Here is a 21,048-nt window from a genome sequence, read left to right as displayed (position 1 = left end):
ATGTGTTTTTTGGCGAAGGGTGGATACTGCTTAAATTTAGTTTACAAATTTAGTTACAAAAAGAAGAAAGAATGGACAAAGAAGTCCGCAAAGTGTGACATTGCTTTAAGAAAATACAAAAACAGTTTTCAATGAGACGCTTCAAACACGAGCCACTCCATTCTCGGAGCTTTTGATTTCCATATCGCGGACAGCTCCATGCCACTTCAAGGAGTTTCCACACATTTCTCTTCGCTTTTCTGGCTGCTTCTGTCTAGCATGGGCTGATATATTTCAGCTACTACACAGTAACTAGTGTGAGGTGTTAGAGCTTCAAGTTCAACAACTCCATGAGCTCCTTCATATACCTTTCGCTTCTGTGAACAGGGGAAAATAAGAGATGATAAATGGTTTTCAATAAGTCACTGATTTGTTCTATTTTTGATAAAACCTATAAGTTGTTTCCGGTCACAGTATGACTTCTTCTCACATCCTTTTTCTCCAGAGTCCTGGAAAGCAGACTGAGAAAGAGGCAGGTCGCGTGGCTTTGTAGGTACTACATGAGGGCTGCCGACTGATTGACTCAGTGGTCAGTGTCTTGTTTAAGAATTTGAACTCTGCAGTGATGAGAATGAAGTAAATTTGGAGACAGCTGTAGACACGCAACATGTGGTCACAGAGAGGCAGAGTGGGATTTTTTTTAAGATTTGCTTCTCCATTTCTCCTTCCCAGTCACTATAAAAGCCTGGCAGCACTTTATTTCTTGCTTCTGGCTGTCCATAAGATTGCTTATTATCTCCTGATAAAACTCCCCCCTCTCCTCCTCTTTCCTTTTTGAACCAGTTTGAATGGGGTTCTGTTTCTTATAGCCAAAGGAACCCTGTCTTAGATGGACATCCAAAAAGAAATATTTACTTAACTACCAAACCAAGATAAAAGGCCCCGACAATGAATTAGAATAACATAGCAAAACTGGCACAAACATATTATGCTCTGATCCAAAAGCCACTTTAAAATAAGATGTGGAAAGTCTATAAAAATGAATATTTGTGGCAGTCAAATGAAATTAAATATTGTTAATACCAATCTTTACACAGGGAAGATTAAGTGGAGACAGATTGAGTGACTGAATAGATGCAAATGCATACACACACACACACACACACACACACACACACACACACACACACACTAACGGTAATGTCAAGTACTAATTGCTTATCAGTGAGGGTGAAAGTGAGAAGGAACTGAAAAAAGATAAGGAAAAAGAAAGAGATAGAGTAGCATGAAAGAGGCTACTCATATATGGCTAAAATGTTAGTCAAATGAACTAAATAAAAAGATATGAAATGAACAAAATAAAAAAATATTCTTATCTGAACTTACCTTTTCTAGGGAATTGTTAATTATAAAGACTCGGTATACCAGCTCATAGGAATTTTCCATTGATACATTTTTTCCTTTCTGGTTTCTATATGGCATGTTTGGAGCATGGAGAATCACCAGCAAAGAGCCATTAACCTGGGTTATATTCATGACTGGAGGATCTATTTTTGCTGGAGAAAGAATAGGAAATTTTGGCAAATTATATTTCACATGGACACATTATGCATAACAACAAGTCATTAAATTCAGAGACCTGGCAAAAATCATTATGAAGAGATACTGCTGACACCTAAAATGTAAATATTTAAGAAGTTTCTTTGAAGATAAATTTTTATTTGCACAAACTAATAAATTCTGTTTCAGTTTTAAGAGGACATTTATCAATCATTTCCATAGCCTGCAGTGATTATTTTGGAAAATGAAGTTTAAAAAGTTATTTGAGAGAGATCTTAGGGTAAAACAAATATTTTGTAGATTCTTAAATAAGTAAAATTTCAAAGCAGCTCTAAAACCATTTGAAGACTTATTGCTATAAAATTAATTCAACAGGTTTATGTTATATACTGTGAGACAGCACAGGAAGGATCAAGAAAGAATTTTTGGTTCTTGCATTTTAGTATCAATAATCAAATCATTATTAACTAGGAAAGAAAATTGTATAAATTAATAGTCACTTTAATTTTCCCCAGCTTAACTATAGTAATTCTAGGTGGACTTAATTCTTTTATGAATTTTGTTGTTCTTTTCTTGTTTGTATTCATTGTATATTTTCAGTTTGCAGATTCATATCTTTTATAATTCTTGAAAATTAGCCATGATCAATTGATACATAGATAGGTAGATCAATGAAGCGGGGGAGGGGGGAAGAGAGAGAGAGAGATGGATGATAGATAGATGCTTTTCTTCTGGAATTTTGATCAACATCTGTTAGAATTTCTTATTTGATTCTCCATGTATTAACTTCTCTTATATATTTCTTTTTTTCTCAACAGAGTATTCTGAATGGTTTCTTCAGATCTGTCTTGCAGTCTAGCAATTTACTATTTAGTCATGTATAAACTGATTTTTAACCCCCCCAATTTTATTTTAATCTCAATGATTATATATTTTTTATTCTAAGAGATCTATTTAGGTATTTTTCAATCTACCTGTCTTTAAAAAAAATAAATTTTTGTCCTTTGATTATGTTTTTATTCTGTTATATCTATAAACTCATTTATTTTATTATCTGCTTTCAACATTACAATACTTGAAGCGCTGGTCTGGTCAGTGCTTGTTTTTTCCACACTTGCTTATGTCAGTCTGCTTCCTTATGTTTTTATTGTGAGCACATATGTAAAAGTTGATACTTTCTTTTTTGTTGCTCTGGTTTGATTTTTTATTTTAAATAAACTTTTCATTGACCTTTAAGATAGATAGAGACAAATATATAAATCATAAAGATACAACTCAACAAATCTTTACAAATAGATGCTCTTATATAGCTACTACCCAGATCAAGAAATAGGACATTACCAGCACCCAGAAACTTCCTTCATGTCCCCTCCAATTACTTAATCCTGGAAGATAACCACAATTGTCCTTACTTCTAGTGCCATGTATATTAGTTTTTAGAATTTATAATATACACTCTTTTGTGTCTAGCTTCTTTCACTTTTATTTATATGTATAATTATGGGCTGAATTGTGTCACTTCCAAATTCATAAGTTGAATTCCTAACCCCAAGTAACTCAGCATGTGACTGTATTTGGAAACAAGGCCTTTAATGTAAAATGAAGTCATGTAGGTGGTATGGATGGGCCATAATCCAAAATGACTGATGTCCTTACAAGAAGATGTGGATATGTGTGAGCACAGAGGGATGACCATGTGACCACAGCAAGAAGGCAGCCATCTATAAGCCAAAGAGAGAGACCTCAGAAGGAACCAACACTGCTGGCGCCTTGATCTTGGACTTCTAGCCTTCAAAACTGTGGGAAGATAAATTTCTGTTGTTTAAGACACCTGGTCTGTGGTATTTGGCTGTGGCAGCCCTATAAACTAATGTATATGTGTGTGTGTGTGTATCAATAGTTTGTTCTCTTGATTGCTGTTTAATTGTATGAGTATCACAGTTTACCTATTGTGTTATTCACAGACTTTTAGGTTGTTTCTAGTTTTGGGATATTATGAGTAAAGTTGCTATGAACATCTTCATTCATATGTCATTTGTGAAACATGCATTCTGTTGAGAATATAAGAATGGAATTGCTGGGTGATAAATAGATATTGCCAGTTTTCCACAGTGGATGCACCAATTTATATTCAGCAGTATATGAAAGTTCCCATTTTTCACATTCTAACACTGTCATTATTATTTCAAAAAATTTTAATTTTAGTCATTCTGATAAATGTGTATAGCAATTCATTGTATTTTTAAATTGCTTTTCCCTGATGACTACTGTAATTTCATTTGTTAATTGCTCATGTGGATATTCTCTTCTGTAAAGAGCCTATTTACAAATTTTGCCCATTTTTTAACTGGTTGTCTTTTTTTTATTATTGATTTGTAAGAGTTTGCTGTACATTCTAGACATAGTCCTTTGTCAAATACATGCATTGAAAATATCTTCTCTCTGTGGCTTGCATTTTCATTATTTTGATGGTATATTTTGATAAATAGAAGTTCTTAATTTTAGTGTAGTCCAGTTTATCAGTTATTTCCTTCATCATTAGTACTTTTGGGGTCTACCTACTCCAAAGCCGTGCAAATATTTTCTCATGTTACATTATAGAATAGTAGTCTGCAAATATTTTCTGTAAAGGGCAGATAAATATTTTAGGCTTTGTGGACCGTATATTTCTCTGTTGTAACTACGCTAAGACTTTGCCATTGTAGTGCGTGCGAAAGCCATCATAGACAAAATGTAAAGGAATGGGCGTGACTATGCTCCAATAAAATTTTATTTATAAAATAGATGTAGGTCAAATTTGATCCTTGGCTGTAGTTGCCAAGTTTTATTGTTTTTATCCATCCAGACTTGGTTTTGTAAATGGGTGATATAGGGGCCCAAGATTTATTGTTTCCCAATTGATCCAGTCTCATATATTTAAAAGACTATAGTTACTATGCTAGACATAGATCAAATGACCATTTATGTGTTGTGTTGCTTCTGAATGCTGGGTTAAGTATTTCACTTTGCATTTGCAAGGTGTCCTGTGGCACAATCAGCTTGGTACAATCTCAAGGTGGTATTTTCTAAAAACATGAAAGTTGTATGTATTTGAATCTCAGGCCTTTATGAATTTAGGAAATAATTGATTCCTAACAGAGTCAAGACTGAAAGAAACATAAGCCCTTTTTTGTTTCTTCTCTTTCATGGGAAGGCTTTCCTGAGTCTGCTCTTCAATTGAGTCTGCTCTTTCCTCAGTCTGCTCTTCAAATCTTTGAGGGCCAAGATTTTATGGGGTACTAGTTGTAACTCCCCAACTTGTGCTGGCTTCGGACCCTGTCCTCTGCCCCAGCCGGAGTCTGGTTACCAAGTTGGGCAAACATCCTCAGGCCCTGGAACTTTGCTTATCCTCTGGTTTCCCCAGCTACTTTGTTTTGGCCCCTGGAGATTTCCTTTATTTTCTTTTATGCTCCTCTGTAGTGTTAAGAGAATGTGTTATATTTTATCCAGAATTTCTAAGCATTTTAGAAAAGGAGCTCCGACCCCACCCCATCCTTCCCCTGGCTATTTAATCTGGAACCAGAAGTTGTTAATTTATTTTTCAATTATGTTGGAATTTTTGCCTAATTGTTTAAATGAAAAGGAATTCCCCTTTATTTACACTTTAATCCTGCAGAGTGTTTGATATGTAATCCTGTTCCTGTTTTCCATCCTCAAAATTCTAGTGAAAATTGACCAGTTATCTACCACTGCAAAATGAGAAGAATGAGTCACTGCTCAGTTTTGTAAACTAGTATGATGTATAATTCATTCTCTCTCAGATAATGAACACAATTCTAACATTCTTGTCCTGGATCTGGATAAATATTTCTCTTGGGTGTCTGAAAAACATCTTAAACTCAACATATTCAAAATTGAACTTGTGATCTCGATTACCCTGCACCCCATTTCTCTGGTCTTTTCCCTTCAAACTCCATCAAAAACATTTCAGTAATTCATCTAGCTATGCAAGCCAGAGGTTATCCTTGGCATATCCTTCTCCCTTATCATTATATTCAACCCATTACCAAGCCTTGCCAGTTTTTCCTACCCAGTGCCCTCCAATAATAAAATTTCTATACCCCTTTTCATTATCCTAATTCAAGCCAACTCCTGTCTCCTGTAGATTATTACAGGAATCTACTATTTTACTTACCTATGTCCGATCTGTTCTTTTTCTGTTCTGTACTCCCAAATATAGCCAAAGTGTCTTTTCAATACACAAAACTGATCATGTGGCCCCTGATTAAAATTACATTTTCATCTATGGCCATGCCACCCTGAACAAGCCCAATCCCGTCTGATCTCGGAATCGAAGCAGGGTCGGGCCTGGTTAGTACTTGGATGGGAGATCACCTAGGAAGACCAAGTACTATAGGCATAAAAAATAAAAAATAAGAGATTGTAAGCTGACAAGGTCCTTGCAGTCTGTGAGGTCAACTAAGGCTTGCCTCGCCTAAAAAAATTTTTTTAAAAATGTAAAATTATACTTTCTTTGAGGAGGTCATAACTCCATAATGGAAAATTCCCATTCATGACCAATCTCTCCATTCCCAACCCATTTCAGATTTTTTCCTGCCTTTTCTTCTTCACTATACCAGTAGTCTTTCAGTTTCTGGTATTTGCCATGCTTCCTTCTGCTGGAGGGGCTTCACCAATGTTCTTCCCTTCGCCTGAAATGCTCTACTATACCATCTTTACTTAGTTAACCTCTATTCATTTTTATGTATCAGCTCAAGCATCATTTTCCCAGAAATGCTTTTCTAGAAGTCCCTGATCAGGTCCTTGTTTGACTAGGCTCTAATAGCACTGTGCATGTCTTTTGTACTACCTGTCATTGGTATTATTTTATGTTTGTTGGCATGATTGTTTTTATTTAATGCTGGCTTCCTTATTAAACAGAAAGCTCTATGAGGAAAGAGACTTATCTGTGTCTGCTGTGCTTGCTATTTGTTCCTTAGGGCTTTGTATAATACCTGGAACATAGTAAGTGCCTTACAAATAATTACTGAATAAATAAAGAGACAAAGCAATGATTTAATCTGATCTTAGTCCTCTCCATTAGAAAATCAGGCCTACTCCAAAACACTACAACTATTTTTAGCCCAGGAAATTGTGGGGTTAGCTATTGTCGAAATCTTATTGAACCTCAAATGCTGCTTTTGACTTAAGCTTTTAAAAAAGATCTTGCTTTGTCTCTAGATAGACACGAGGAACCAGAATCTTTTTACCTGAAATAACCCCTGCTGCTCAGAAATAGTTCGTAGGTGAGTCAATGTATTCAGTTGGCTCATTAGGCCCATATCACAAACTTTAAGAACATGCTGTCCCAAAACATGTTCTTTAGAAAGGCTCAGGATCTATGGCAGGAGAGGGCAAAGCTGGAGGGCGAGGGCAGGGCTCCTCACTATTGCTTCCATTAGAGTAGCTCCAATTTTACTGTTTTATACACTGTGTTTCTCGCTCTTTTACCTAAAAGGTCCTGGCATAAGGCTTTTTCAGTGGTTGTTGTTTTTCTTAATGAGATGGTCATATAGAAATAACACAAACTATTCTCAACTCAATACTATTTCCATTTAAATTGAGGCAAAGCCTCACTTCATCTCGGTCAATGTCTTTGGCTAATCTTACCAACTGTCCTAATGAACCATGATCAGGAAGGCTTTGTTTGATGAATAAATTTAAACTCGATCCCTTTTTTGGCTTGAATATAATAATTATATTACTTTGAAAATTCTCCTCATTGTTGTGTACCAGCTTAGTTATTCAATCTCCTTTTTCTCACCTAGAGAATTGTTGGTGAAGTGGATTGAGCTTGAATTTCAACTTATTCCAAGAAACAATGGGCTGGATACCATGGATTGGTTTGCCCAATTCTCATTCCACCCTCCTGCTTGTTGAAGAGTTAGAAAATTAAAAAAGATTTTTTTCTCAATTCCATTGCATCTAGCATTTTGGACATGATCCAATTTGTTTGGATCTAATTGGACATTGCATCAGTTAGATCATTAGGGTGAGATTTTGAAGGCAAGTGAAGTAATGCTATAAGTTTTAAGAAAAAATTTTTTTTTATCTTTCCCCATAGGGTAATTACAAGCTGGAGAAAGGTAAATACAGACCCTTTGGCCAATAATGAATCCTGATTCTGAGTTGATGATAATCTGTGGGGACTCAGAATGTGTTGTGGGTTCTTATAAGTGTTAGGTAATAAAAGCAAATTCAATGATATATACACAACTGTCAGAATCCATTTCCATTTTGGTTCTCTGAGCTGTGGCGTGAAAGTTATTATGGGATGAAAGGCCAAGTTGAAGCCACTGGAATTTCTTCTTCGGACAAAATAGAAAATCAAGAGTACTACTGTATCCCTGGGGGAAACTACAGAGATTAGTGTATCGAATCTCCTTGAATGATGCAGAAGTAGTAAGATATATCACTTCCCCATTTAACTCATTTATTTGATTTATACCCTCCCCCCGGAAAAGATGGGTCTTGAATAATAAAATGAGTAACTAAACAACTCAGGTGGTGACCATGGTATAAATACTATTCATTATAGTGTCTGTGTTCTAGAGTCCAATCAACACAGCCTTAGATATAATTTAGAGAATAACATTGTCCAATAATTAGAAAGCATCAGAACAGTTTTATTTCACTTGGTTTCCATTGACATCCTGACTCTCTGTCATATATTGCCTACAGAATCTTTGACCCTTTCACAGGACCACTAAATCGACAACACAATACGCATTGAATTTGGTGTATCTAAAGTACTAGTCACTATAGATGCTTTAGTAAGATACATGGAAGCAGAATGTTGGTGTTAAATTTTCTCTGGGGTTAGTTGAGATGTTTCCTCTCAAGTTAAAGATAAGTCGCTTTATTTTGCATCCGCTATTACTAAGGAACATTCACTGGGCTTGTTAGGCCTCTGAATTTTGGAAGGAACACATATCACATTTAGTAGTGCTACCCATTTGCAAAGTATCACATAAGATTTTGAGCTTTGAGAGGGACCCAGACTAAGAGGCAGACTTCTCAGCTAGTCCATGTTGCAAACAGGCAGCCCTGCCACTTGTCCTTTATGATTAAGAAGATCCAACAATTTTCAAAACAACTGTGTCAGATCAGGATGCTATATAGAAACTATGACAATTCCAGGCCCCTGAATTTTTGGAAAAAAGTTATATCCTATTTAGCAAATGACTAATTTTCTTTAAAAAAAAAAAGAAAAAGAAAAAGAAAAGAAAGGCTCCAGACTTCCTTGTAACTGGGCCCTGATAGAAAATGAACACCTGACCTTTGGATATCAAGGAATGATGTGGCCTGAGCTTCTTATCATGAACTGGTTGATACATCAAGTTCTGTTACAGCAAGTCATAAAATGCACAGAAACTTGTCAACATTAAGTAAAAAAGGATTATATGAGTCCAGCCTCTAGCTGGTCTTGACATCAAATTAATTTGCAAAAGTAGGTGGCTCCCAGTGCATCTACACCTACTATCTTATCGTTTCTTCCTCCTCTATATTTACAGCTTCTTGAGGAGTTCCTATGACCAGCTAACTTAACGGAGGATAAAAAGGAGCCTGTTCCTGGAAGATTCTACATGACATGATGGCACCAGCCAGAAGTGGACTGCTGTAGCATTTTATACTACTCAGGTTATCGAAGGAGGTCTGGAGAAGATATATATGTATGGTCTCCTAAGCAAATACTTCTGCATCCATGTTAACACAAACAAAAAAGTGCCTATAAAAAGGGAGTTCTCAAAAATCTATGGAATTACAAGAGATTCAGAATAACCAAACAATCTTGAAAAAGAACAAAGTGGGAAGACTCACACTTCCCAATTTCAAAACTTACTACAAAGCAATATTACATGATGGTGTGATAGTGACACAAGAATAGATATATCTATAAATGGAATCCAATTGAGAGTCCAGAAATAAACCCAAAGGTCTATGGCCACCAGATTTTCAACAAGGGTTCCAAGATCTTTCAATGGGGAAAGAATAATCTTGTCAACAAAAGATGCTGGGACAACTAGATAACCAAATACCAAAGAATTGGACACTTACCTCATACCATATACATAAATCAACCCAAAATGACAGGTATAATTAAAAAGTCAGGTAAGTACTGCCAAGGATGTGGAGAATGAGAACCCCCACACACTGCTGATGGGAACCCCCACACACTGCTGATGGGTGCAGCTGCTTTGGAAAACAGTCTGGCAGTTCATCAGCTGATTAAACATAGAGTTACCATGTGACCCAGCAATTCCACTCCTGAGGTATATACCCAAGAGAAATAAAAACATATGTCTACACAAAAACTTGTACACAAATGTTTATAGGAGCACTATTCATAGTAGACAAAAGGTAAAAACAACTCAAATGTCTATCAACTGAGAAATGGATAAAATGTGATATATTTATATAATGGAATATTATTCAGCCACAAAAAGAAAGGAAGTACTCATACGTGCTACAACATGGATGAACCTTGAAAACACCATGCTAAGTGAAAGAGGCCAGTCACAAAAGACCACATATTATACGATTTCATTTATGTAAAATATCAAGAACAGGGAATTTTATAGATACGGAAGGTAGATTAGTGGTTGCCTAGGACTGAAGGGCTGGAGAAGTGACAGAATAGGAGAGTGATAGCCATACGGTATGGAGTTTCTTTCTGAGGTGATGAAAATGTTCGAAAATTGATGGTGGGTAATGGCTATGCAAATGTGTGAATATACTAAAAAACATTGAGTCGTACACATTACATGGGTAACTATAAGGGGTGTGAATTATATCTCAGTAAAGCTGTTTAAAAAATCTAGGTGGAGACAGTGAAAACTTATTTCCCCAGTGTCCCATACTCGCTTGATTAGTTATGAACAAAATGGTTGGGCGAAAGGGATGGAGGCTATATGTAGACTCAACTATATGAACTTCCTCATATTAAGGCTGGACTGACACTGCTGAGTGTGTCCAAAATCCCAGTAAGAAGAACCAATGCTGAACTTCTAGTATAGTTCATTTTATGTAGTAAATTTTTTGATCCCTTTCAACAGGGAGAGGATAAGTGATGCTGGAATGGATACTTTTCAATTATAGATCTGTCTTCTCTGCTTTATGATTTAATCAGCGATCCTCCTGACTACCCTCTAACATGGATATAGTAGATGCCTTATTCAGGAGTATAATACCCCATGATACATTGCTTATGACAGAAGAACTGTTAATGTGGAAGAAGTGAAGCCTTACCATATATCCCATCACTCAGAAACCCCGGGCTTTATAGGAAGGTGAAGTGGATGATTACAAGCTCATTTTGAGAGACGACACCTTGTCAGGTATTAATATATGCTCTAATCTTGTGACCAATGCACAGTTCTATTTCTTTGACGGACAGAATTCATTGATCTAGGACACAAAAAGTAGGAGTAGGTGGGGGAATTCTCACTGTTACACATAGTGAACAACTAATGAAATGGTTTGTTTCCCATACATGTGATCCTTAATTCTACTGGCTTATAACAACAACGGTTTCAAAGAATTGGAAGTTGAGGCTGCCTCCTGTTTGAAGCTCTTGGAGCCATTTAACCAATGAGGAGAAAATGAAGTCCTTGTATTGTCTAGGATGATTGATTCTGATTATCAAGGGGACATAAAATTGTTATATATACAATAAGGCCAGGTGGACATATGCTTGGTTTCCTCTGAGGTGCTTCTTAGAACTCTACATTTGATAATAAAAATTAATATAAGATTACGTCAAGTTTATATGGGGAAGATCAAAAGGACTCAAACTCCTCAAGAATGAAGAGCTGAGGTGCTGGCTGAAAAACAAGTGAATGTAGAGTTAACAATGATAGAAGAAGTTATAAATATTAACTACAGCTTCTTGACTGTTGCAATTATTAGGATTGTAAGAAATATCCATATTTTCTTTCTTGTTTTGTCACACTTATCTTTGTACATAGACATTAAACACCCTTTTTTCTCTTTGTCTTTTGTCTACTATTTTATTTAAAGTCTGTTGGTAATGGTTTATTTTATAGTTTACATCTTAGATTATAATATTATTATTCTTGGATTATGACTAAATTAGAAAAAGAATAAACATCATGAAGAAATTGATAGAGAATAAACTTTTGGTCTCCCCCAGGGGAGGTAATAAAAAGTATTAATTTCCTCAACAGAAAATTTTTCTAATGAGTATTTCCAAGAGCTTAATCCCTATGCTTAAGAGGGGTCTATGGCAGTACGACTCCTTTCTTGCTATCTAAAACTAATTTTTTTAAAATTTTCCCCTTTAATGTAACAATTCAGCAGCAGGATAGAGTTTCAGCTCTACAGTCAGATGCAGCAGAATTTGAAACTCAATGAGGGTTAAGGGTGTGAGACCTGGGCAGCTGCTGACTCCACTGCCCTTAAGTTGCTTGGCTGACAAAATACGAAATCTAAAACCAATTTACTAGGATTGTCTAAGGGTGTGAGACCTGGGCAGCTGCTGAAGCCTCTGTGCCTTGATTTCCTGGGCTGTAAAATAAGGATAGTAAAAACCATCTTCTAGGGTTGTTCTGAGAATTAGTTTAAGTGAGATGATGGTGTAGACTTCAGCAAAGCACAGGGCTTGATAATTAGCCACACTCTATGAGGGCTATTCAAAACCAAGAAAAGCAAATGCAAAGAAACTCCATGGAACTCACTTTCCCACCAGGGAGAGAAACGCTGCGTCATGGTCCAGCCTGAGTGGATACCAGCTGAAGCTGTCCTCACCCTTCCGTAATAAGCCTCCTGTGCTTCTGAGGTTTCATTGGTAAGGTCGCAAAAGAATTCTTGAATACCCCAACAGTCCTCTTTATTTATCCATTGTTTCTGTCCATACCTATAGAAGGGAATAGACAAATACCTGAGTTTCTTTCTACCATTGAAGGAGTCTGCAGTTTTTTCAGTCTATTAATGTTTTAGACTGGTTGAATATTGTCCTCCAATATTAGTACCACTGTGAAAGCTTATGGCTACTCTTAAGTATCTTTAAAAAGACTGCTTCCTGTTATCCAAAATGCTGTCTTGCTGAATGATAAACTCAAGCCTGATACCTTCTGTATCACTAGCATAGGAGTTTGGGGTTTTTTAAATACTTGGTGAAATTTTTCTTCTGGTGTATGGACCAACTTCCATTTTTGAGTACTAGTTCCCTACATCCTTAATGCTTCTGAGGTTTCAACTCTTTGTGGTTTTCTTCACTTCTCATCAGTTTGCCATTGAGTAATGTGGCTGATTCTGAGAAGTGGCTACCACTTTTCATCTCAAGTGATGCTTACCCAACACGTATGGTTAATTTCTTTATTGAAAATTAAGCGGGGGTTGTAGAGAGGCCAATATAAGGAGTGCTATAATAAGGAGCTGGAAGAGAGGGAGAGAAACCCATAAAAAAACAAAAGGTAGTAAGACAGAGGCTGATAGGTTGATTCATCTTAAGACTATGGGATGGTGTAACAGCACAATGAAAGATTAATGCTCCTTTTCTTACCAGTCGCAGATCAGAGAAAATGCAGTAAGATGATGATGGGGACAGAGCAGGAATTAGAGGCTGGGGAGAAAGGCTTCCAAAATATTTGATGAAGGACTTGAAATCTATGACTTTCTAGCCACGTAATGAGGACTATTATTGGTGTCTGTACTTTGTAAACTATATGACAGCAGTTTCATTAAACCAGAAGATACCATTAAAGTAGAATAAACAACATATGTGAAGCACAACTTAATGTTTCTTTTTTAAATTGTTATTTATTGATGAGACATTGTCTTTGCTGGCTGAATTTAGCTATAATATGGCACCTCATATTTTGTCCTATCCCAAATGGAACTGACATTAACTTTAGACTCATGTGAACTGGATAGAACGAAAATGAAAGATTTCAAAAATATAAATTTGCATTGTGCTATTGAAAATACCACATAGCTAGGAATAGATCCAGGTATTCTGAATTTTATATACATTTGGGAACCCTCTTTAAGAAAAAGAATTACAAATATAAAATACTTCCATGTTGCCCTAAAGTTTAATCTTCGTTAGTATCACGGTAAAGCAACTTGTATCCACTTTTTATGTTGGACCACAAATTGGACCACTTTAGACCTACCTACATTGCCTAATGGGGTGGGGTGGGGGACAAAGAGAGCCCCAATCCTACTTCCTATGTGCTGGAAGCATCTGCAACTATGCACAAATATATTTTTGGAATGGAGAAATCTTTATTTTAAAGATTTGTAAATTTTGCAATTGCTATACAAAGTATGTTGAGAAAATCAACATCAGTTAAAGACCAATAAACTTCTAGAAATATGCCTTCTGAAGTTAGTGAGAGGTTAATTCATGAAAAAATCTGACCTTGGACCTGCCCCATGCTGGAGTGACATTGATGAATTTATGGAATAAAAATGGCTATTTTGGTCCGTGGCTGCAACCGGTTTTCTGAATTTCTAACGATGAAAGGTAAACTGTAATATCTCTTGTCTTATGCTCAGCCAGCATTTCAAACTATGTGAGAATAGGAAGAGCCTCAAAAAACCCCCAGGAAATGTGTAAGTGGGAAAACCTGCCATTTGCAAATCAGGAGTTTCTGTTTCCAGGCCTCAGTCCAGGAAAGGTGTTGATTGTATGTGAGTTTTGGCTACAATCCACCAGAGCTAGCTGGATGATGACATGAGAGGAACACGCAGCAGCACGTTCCAATTTGTGTTCATACTTACAGGAGACATTAATTTTTGAAAGGAATTTTTCAAATAGTAAACCTACTCTTAAAAAATGACTTCTAAAATGACTGCCTGTGGGCATTCAGGTGTCCCACAACTTGTTCAAGTATCCATAGTGTCAACTTAATTGAGTACCTATTACGTGCTAAGCAATTTGCTTCCAATATTCACTTGGCAAATATGTGTTAAGAGCCCACCATGTGCCAGGCTTTGTTGTGATTCCAAAAGCTGAACCTTTAAGGACTTGGTGCTGGGTCTCCATGGGATGACAATATGTCCCCAACAGACTGCACATCATCATGCGTTTTGTGTCATCATACAGCCTTTGGGAGAGATAAGACACTCCTGTCCCTACCGGCGAGAGGAAGCTTAAATTACTTACACTTTATACTGCACAAAGTAGACGCTGCTGTTGTTGGCACAAGCCCTCCCAGGCTGCCAGTGCAAAATGTTATAAAAATTTCGTGATTGAAAATATGCTGTCTGAGGCTTCAGAGACTCATGGGCAGGCTGAGTTTCTAAAATAATAAGAAAAGGAAAAACACCAAACATTGATACGTGCACCATTGTTATTAGCAATAGGTTTCGATGTAACGCCTTCACCAGAATTCCCTAAAATGATTGCTATAAACACAGATGGTAGAGGCGGAGCCCAGAAACGAACATTTTGCATCTTCAGTGTAATGATTTTTATGCATGCTAAAGTTTCAGAACAATTGTGTTCCAGATTATAAACACGTAAGAGATCTCCTTCCATCTCATTCCTAAACTGTAGAAGAAAGAAATAGCACTGAAAAAATAGTGTCCTCATTTCCCTCCCTGATGATGATGGAAAGTAATGACTGAGATGAAAGACCCATACCAAGGCCACTGACTCACCTTCCTGGGAGCTGTGTGTTTCTGCTACTCTGAGGCAAAATTTTACCTGGGATCAATTTTGGCTCCAGGACCTCCACCCAACATTCGATTCCTCCTTTCTCAGCTTCTTGAGTAATCTCTGGGTCCTGCCTCAGTGTCCTCCACCTCTCCCAGCTGATCTGGCTTTATTCCAGGTAGGTCAACCTTTGCTGTTCCACTCCTGAATGGCTGCACTTACCTGCCTGCATCCTGGCTCCCAGTACTCAAACATAATTGCTCAGATAAACCGGTCCATGCTATCGAGGGAGACTGCCCAAGACCTTGGCATTGGGCCTGCTGTTCCTGAGAAGGGTCTCAATAGCAATCTCGGCAGGAAAAGGGATGATATTGCACTGGCATGACTTCTGCTTTTTTCCTCAGGTCATGTAACACAGGTGGCCCAATGTCACCTGCGCTTAGTCCCATGGAGGCAAGAGACTTTTGACAAAATTTTATTCTAGAGTCTGAAGAAAACAAGAATATATCACTCCAAAATATGCCTCTTTGACATAAAAATTATTTTGAGTTGAAGACAATTAAGCGGCAAATGCAGAAAAAGCTCTGTCTCTCTCCCTTCCCTTTTCTGGCTAAAGGCAGGATATAAATTTCGCTTTTATTGAAAACAGAGTCTTATCAGCCCAGAGATGGCACCAGAAAAATCTGCAAACAAAACTTGCTCTATTAATTTCTTCTCATACTTACTTTTCCAGAGTTTGCCACCCTTGGAAGAATAAAATTGCTTTTATTTGTCCTGTCATGTCTCTACAAATGTATTGCTCTTTGCTGAAGAGGCTATGCAAGCTGGGACTCTAACTTGCCATTTGAGTTACTCTTCGTTTAGGTGCGTTGCAAGTATTAATAAACTTTGACTCTTGATGTCAGCTCTGAATATTCAAGATTTGTTATTTTTTAATGCATGGGGCTGTTTCCTTAGGTGTTTATTTTTGCCAAGTAGTGTTAATATTGTTGTTTGTTTTTTGTTTTTTGTTTTTATTTTCTAGACCTCCTTCAGTGCATCAAATGGTAGCATGGACTTGTAAAAGTCTATTGCCACTGTTGATTTTGCTCACCGAAATCACTACCTAATCAATCATAAAATTTTGGGACATAAAAATTCCAGAGGTTTTGAGGAGATAACGAGCACAATTTCCTAGGCAATTCCCTGCCTGGAGCTGACTTGCTGCTGTGAAGAGAGATGGCTCAATGACCCTTATCTCATCTGCCTATGAATTTCTTCTCTTGTTTTTATAATACCACCACTGCTACTGCCATCACAGATAATAGCAAATCACTCTGACCCAGACACTGAGGGACTTTTACCTGTGTTCATTCATTTACTGTGTCCAGCTCTTCTATGAAAAGGGTATTATTGGGTTCTTTCTCTTACAGACGAAAAAATTAAGCCCTAGAGAGCTGAAGGAACTTGCACAGCAGCAAATGATGAAGCTGATTTTGTAGCTGGGCACTCTTACTCCAGACCCTGACTGTCATCTACCGCAGAAAACTAAGAGCGAAGCCTTGGAAGAGTGGAACTAATGGAGGAAACAGAACAACTGGAGGCTGGAGATATCCTTCCTTTTCTCCTTCTCCCACAGGCATTCACTGAACATTAAACATCTGTCAGACACAGTGCTCGACACTTTACATCTTATTTCATTCCTGCGACCACCCAATAAGGCAGGTATTTTTATTATTATAGTTTACAATAGAGAAGCTGAGACTTAAATAAGTTGCATGTCTTGCCTAAGTTTATAGGCCTGGTAAGGTACAGAGCCAGGATCATTTTGGTAGCATGTGAATTCCTGCCATATTTTGCTAATTGAGTCCTTGGTATTACCAAGGACCTAAAGCATAGTCTTTACAAATCCACACATTTCTAGGAGATGGAGACTTGAATTGTTTTTATGTTATCAGTCACTGGGCAACAATACAGTCTTGGGAAAGTTACTTGAGCCACTTACACTGAGAGATACCCATCTGTTAACTGGGGGTTCTAATAACCTTGCTCAAAGGTATGCTGGAGTGATAAGATGCTCTCTGCTCTTGAAGAGCTGTCTATGAATACCCAGAGAAATTTCTCACATGCTTTTTACAGTCTCAGTTCTGTGCCAGGCATCGCTCGAACCACTCGGCATATGTTAATTCATTTAATCCTCACAATATGTCCAATTCCCATTCTATAGATGAGGAAATTGAGGTACAATTAAGTCAATTACCCAAGTTTTCCTAAAAAGTAAATGGGAGAACTGAGATCCAGACTTGGTCTGGCTTAGGAGACTGCTTGTACCCACTGCGCTATCAGCCTCCTGCAGACAAAAGAAGTGCTAAGGAGACAGAGAGATGGATATACACTTCTCCTATATAAAGTTTTTTGCATCCACTAGAGCGCCTCCTCTCTAGTAGCTGCTCAGTGTGTCCACGTGGAGTTATTCACACTGCAGATAGAAACTGACTGCATATCTGTTCTGACCATTTCATGACAGAAGAAAGCTGAAATTTTTACAAAGCCCAGAAAAGTGCCAGTGCCATTTCTAACAGTCCCTTGAGCACACTCAGATGACAAAAATATAAGCAATTAAAAAGAAATGAAGCACTTACCTGCTACACCAGTCAGGAAGAAACTGACGAGGAAGCCTAGAAAGCAATGTTTAGGCGTCATGGTTGCAAGTGTGACTGGTCAGGCAACCAATGTTCCCCTCAACGAGAACGCTTCTCTGGACAGAAAGGGAAGCTAGAATCCTCACGCTGAGCATCCTCTTGAGTTTTACAACAGTTCCTTGAAGGAAATATGATTTCATTTGCTAATACATTTTATTATTTTAGGGAGATTATGAAAGTAGAATTGCTTTGAAAACCATTTGCTCTAAGTTACTTCGATGTGGAAGCTTGATTTTGTTGGGACTGGGGCATCCTTAGCTACGAAAAGGCAAAAACGCTGAGGGCTGGCGGACTGGAGGGCAGGGTAGGGCAGGAATTGTGCAAGGTGCTCACAGGTGAGTGAATGGAGCAACTCATGAGATCTTAAAGTAATCTGGCCCTTGGAGCCAAAAAGCCTGCCAGTGACCAGAATTTGGTTTATTGGGTGGTACTGAGTGATATATGTTTAGCAGTGGTAATTATCAGGGCTCCTGGCAGTGGTTCAAAGCAGATGGGGTCTCTGATTAATTTTTTCTTTTCTTCCCTTCTTGGAAACTCCTGACTAACCTCCCTGGTACACCTCATACCCTCCACACCCTCTGGATCTCTACACTGCTCCCTGCCACACTCGTCTGTCACGGGGGCCCTGAGCCTCACTCTGCTAATGCCTCTTCCTTTTACATTCCCACCTTCAGTTCCCAGCAATCTGATAAGGATTTGGAGTGTGTGAAACCAAATGAGTCCTTAAAAGGATGAATGTAGAGATATCATTTTGAGCTACATTATATTTTTTGCATATCTTCTTGGAAATCTGATCAAATTAGGTCATCTGTTCTTTGCCCATGATTCATTATAGCATCTTTCTCACCAAAAAAAAAAAAAAAAAAATTACCACATTTTTTTAAGGCACTAAAATGGTACATTAAAATACAAGAAAGTCATAAAGATTTTTTTTTTTTTTAAAAAGGAGGCTCTTTAGGTCAAAAGAGGAAATATATTCTGGCTTCTTTTGCTTCTTGTGTAGCCTCTCTCAGGTTCTTGGTAGAATAGCCTCGTTAGTAAGGAATAGTGATGGCTGCTGAGCAGTACTCATTCATTCATTTATTCATTCATTCACATTCAACATTTGCTGCACTGTCATGTACTAGGCATTGTTCTCAGCAACAAGGATACACAGCAGCAAATAAGACAGACACTGTCCCTGTCTTCTCAAAACCTACTTCTCAAAGGGCAAGATGACATCCTGCCAGAACAGAATGGAGGGGCTTGTAAAAATAACACCAGGTTTTCTGGTACCTCCACGCTGTACCATACTTCTGAATCCAGGCTCCTTATCTCTTCCAAGTGAAGTTTCCATTGCTTATAAACTAACTTAGGTTTTCAAAGAAGAAACTTGCAGTATATCTTAGATTCTCTTTGCACCATCTTGTCGCTCCTCGTCTTCCTGCTTTCTCAGCATCGTCCTTCACTTCCTTGCTGTTCTTACCCACTGAACTCTGGGCTTTGCATTAATCTTGGTTTTTAAAGGGGAGATGATAATCTGGGTTTTAACTATTGATGTTTAATATCTTCAATACCGATAGCTCTTGTTTCGAAGCAATCAAATTGCTCCAAATTCCAGTTAAGAAGAAAAAGAAAAAATATTTTAAGTCAAGGCTTAATACGTAGAACAGCAGAGAATGAAATTAGGGTTTCCACTAGGTTACTGACTTTGTAGAACAAATAAGAGGAAATTAGTGGGGAAAGGGAGAAGAGCTTAGAATATACTAAAAACCGAATTCTCTCAAAGACATGGGAGCTTTTGTGCTATGTTAAATTTCAAAAACCAACTCAGTCCTCTAACCATTCAATGAACTCTCTAATTGTGTGATACCATAATCTGAATTAAAAGCCAACACTGCCAACAGTGCTTCAAGGTAGATGAAAAGATAAAATTAAATTCTAAAATCCCACCAGTTTGGAAGCAGAAGAATTTGTACAGAATTTTTTCAAATGAAATGACATTGGCTTTGGAAAGTAAAAAGATTAAAGATAATGGGGACTTCTGCTCTACTTTGCCTCAGTCATGAAATACTGACTTCAAACTCATTCCCTACTTTCTCCCCCGTGTATCTCACTGTCCACCCCAAACTTCAGCAAGAAGAGTCCACCTTGACAGTGAAAGTGGATGTCTCCTCTGTGTTGGGTCTGGAGAGAATTTTCCTAAGCCTCTGCTTTGGACAGACTTGATTCTCTTCTTTTCTCCTGGTGGCTTCCAGCATGCCAATAATTCATCTAACTAATGAATTATTATTAATTATTTTTAAGTATAATATGGGCTTTTGGTTATTATTATTATTAATTATTATTATTATTTTAGAGATACATATTGAAGTATTAACAGCTGATATAACATAATGTCTTGTATTTGCTTCAAAATAATCCAAGGAGCTGGGAAAGTGGGCCATGAGCAGGATATTGAGTACATGGAGGTTCATGGTACTCGCTATTATTGTATATATATTTGAAACATTTTATAACAAAAAAAGACATTTTAAAGTTTTAAAGATGTCATCTTTATAAAACTTCTTTTGGTAATTTTAATGCCATTTTGGTACTAATGGTGAGATCTAATAATAGGGGCACCGGGTTAATTTATGTTCATGTATTATCTTAGTTAATCCTCATGACAATCCTAGGAGGTTGGTATCATTATCCTGATATCACAGATAAAGAAAATGAGACAGAGGGAGGCCAAGAAAACCTGACCAGCTCTATAGCACATGTAGTGACAAAGCGAGGGGTGAAATCAGATCTGGCTGACCTCGACCTGAGGCCTGTTATAAAATCACTATGCATTTTTCTTCACTTGTAATATTCATTTCATAAAGGGATAGAATGATGTCAAAGATTTGGTCATTCATTTTTTTCATCGTTCATTCACTCAAGCAAACATTTACTGAGCATGTGCTGTCTGCTGGGCACCACGCAATAATGAGCAAGATGGCAGAGCCTGTGCTCATGAGCCAACATCATTTTCTTCAGCCAGGTCTTGGTAGCAAAAGGCCACATGTTCCTTATTCTCCTTCAGAAAAGTGTTTAAAAACTTGTGTCCCGGACTATTTCACAGTGGTTTATTCAAGGAGTCAGATGGCTTCCTTAGGCTTCTGCTCTGGGCTCTGTCCCTTATTCTGTAATTCAGTAAGC

The 21,048-nt window shown here is 37.5% G+C and overlaps 1 protein-coding gene and 1 pseudogene across 1 annotated transcript; one reads left to right on the top strand and one right to left on the bottom strand.

Annotated features, from left to right (window-relative positions):
• Nucleotides 1-206: 206 nt before the first annotated feature.
• On the bottom strand, nucleotides 207-17,884 carry IL22RA2 (interleukin 22 receptor subunit alpha 2). The gene is made up of 5 exons (XM_006915424.1): nucleotides 17,824-17,884; nucleotides 14,711-14,846; nucleotides 12,276-12,454; nucleotides 1,366-1,535; nucleotides 207-356 (listed from the first exon to the last, which is right to left on the bottom strand). The coding sequence occupies exons 1-5, from the start codon at nucleotides 17,882-17,884 to the stop codon at nucleotides 207-209; spliced, it is 696 nt and encodes a 231-aa protein (XP_006915486.1).
• On the top strand, nucleotides 5,820-5,938 carry LOC112482638 (annotated as a pseudogene).
• Nucleotides 17,885-21,048: the final 3,164 nt, after the last annotated feature.

This window comes from Pteropus alecto, unplaced genomic scaffold (assembly GCF_000325575.1).
Source record: "Pteropus alecto unplaced genomic scaffold, ASM32557v1 scaffold185, whole genome shotgun sequence".
Taxonomy (NCBI): Eukaryota; Metazoa; Chordata; class Mammalia; order Chiroptera; family Pteropodidae; genus Pteropus; species Pteropus alecto.
The sequence above is the reverse complement of the archived record's forward strand: the minus strand, read 5'-3'. Positions and strand labels throughout refer to the sequence as shown.

Bases quoted from the DNA above. Each gene is read 5' to 3' on its own strand.
- IL22RA2 (XM_006915424.1), bottom strand. From the start codon at position 17,884: ATGACGCCTAAACATTGCTTTCTAGGCTTCCTCGTCAGTTTCTTCCTG. The intron at 1,536-12,275 runs GTGAGTTCCATG...TTCTTTCTCCAG, and splicing joins TTTCTCTCCCTGGTGGGAAA to CAAAAATAGATCCTCCAGTC. The intron at 357-1,365 runs GTAAGTTCAGAT...CCCTGTTCACAG, and splicing joins TTAACAATTCCCTAGAAAAG to AAGCGAAAGGTATATGAAGG.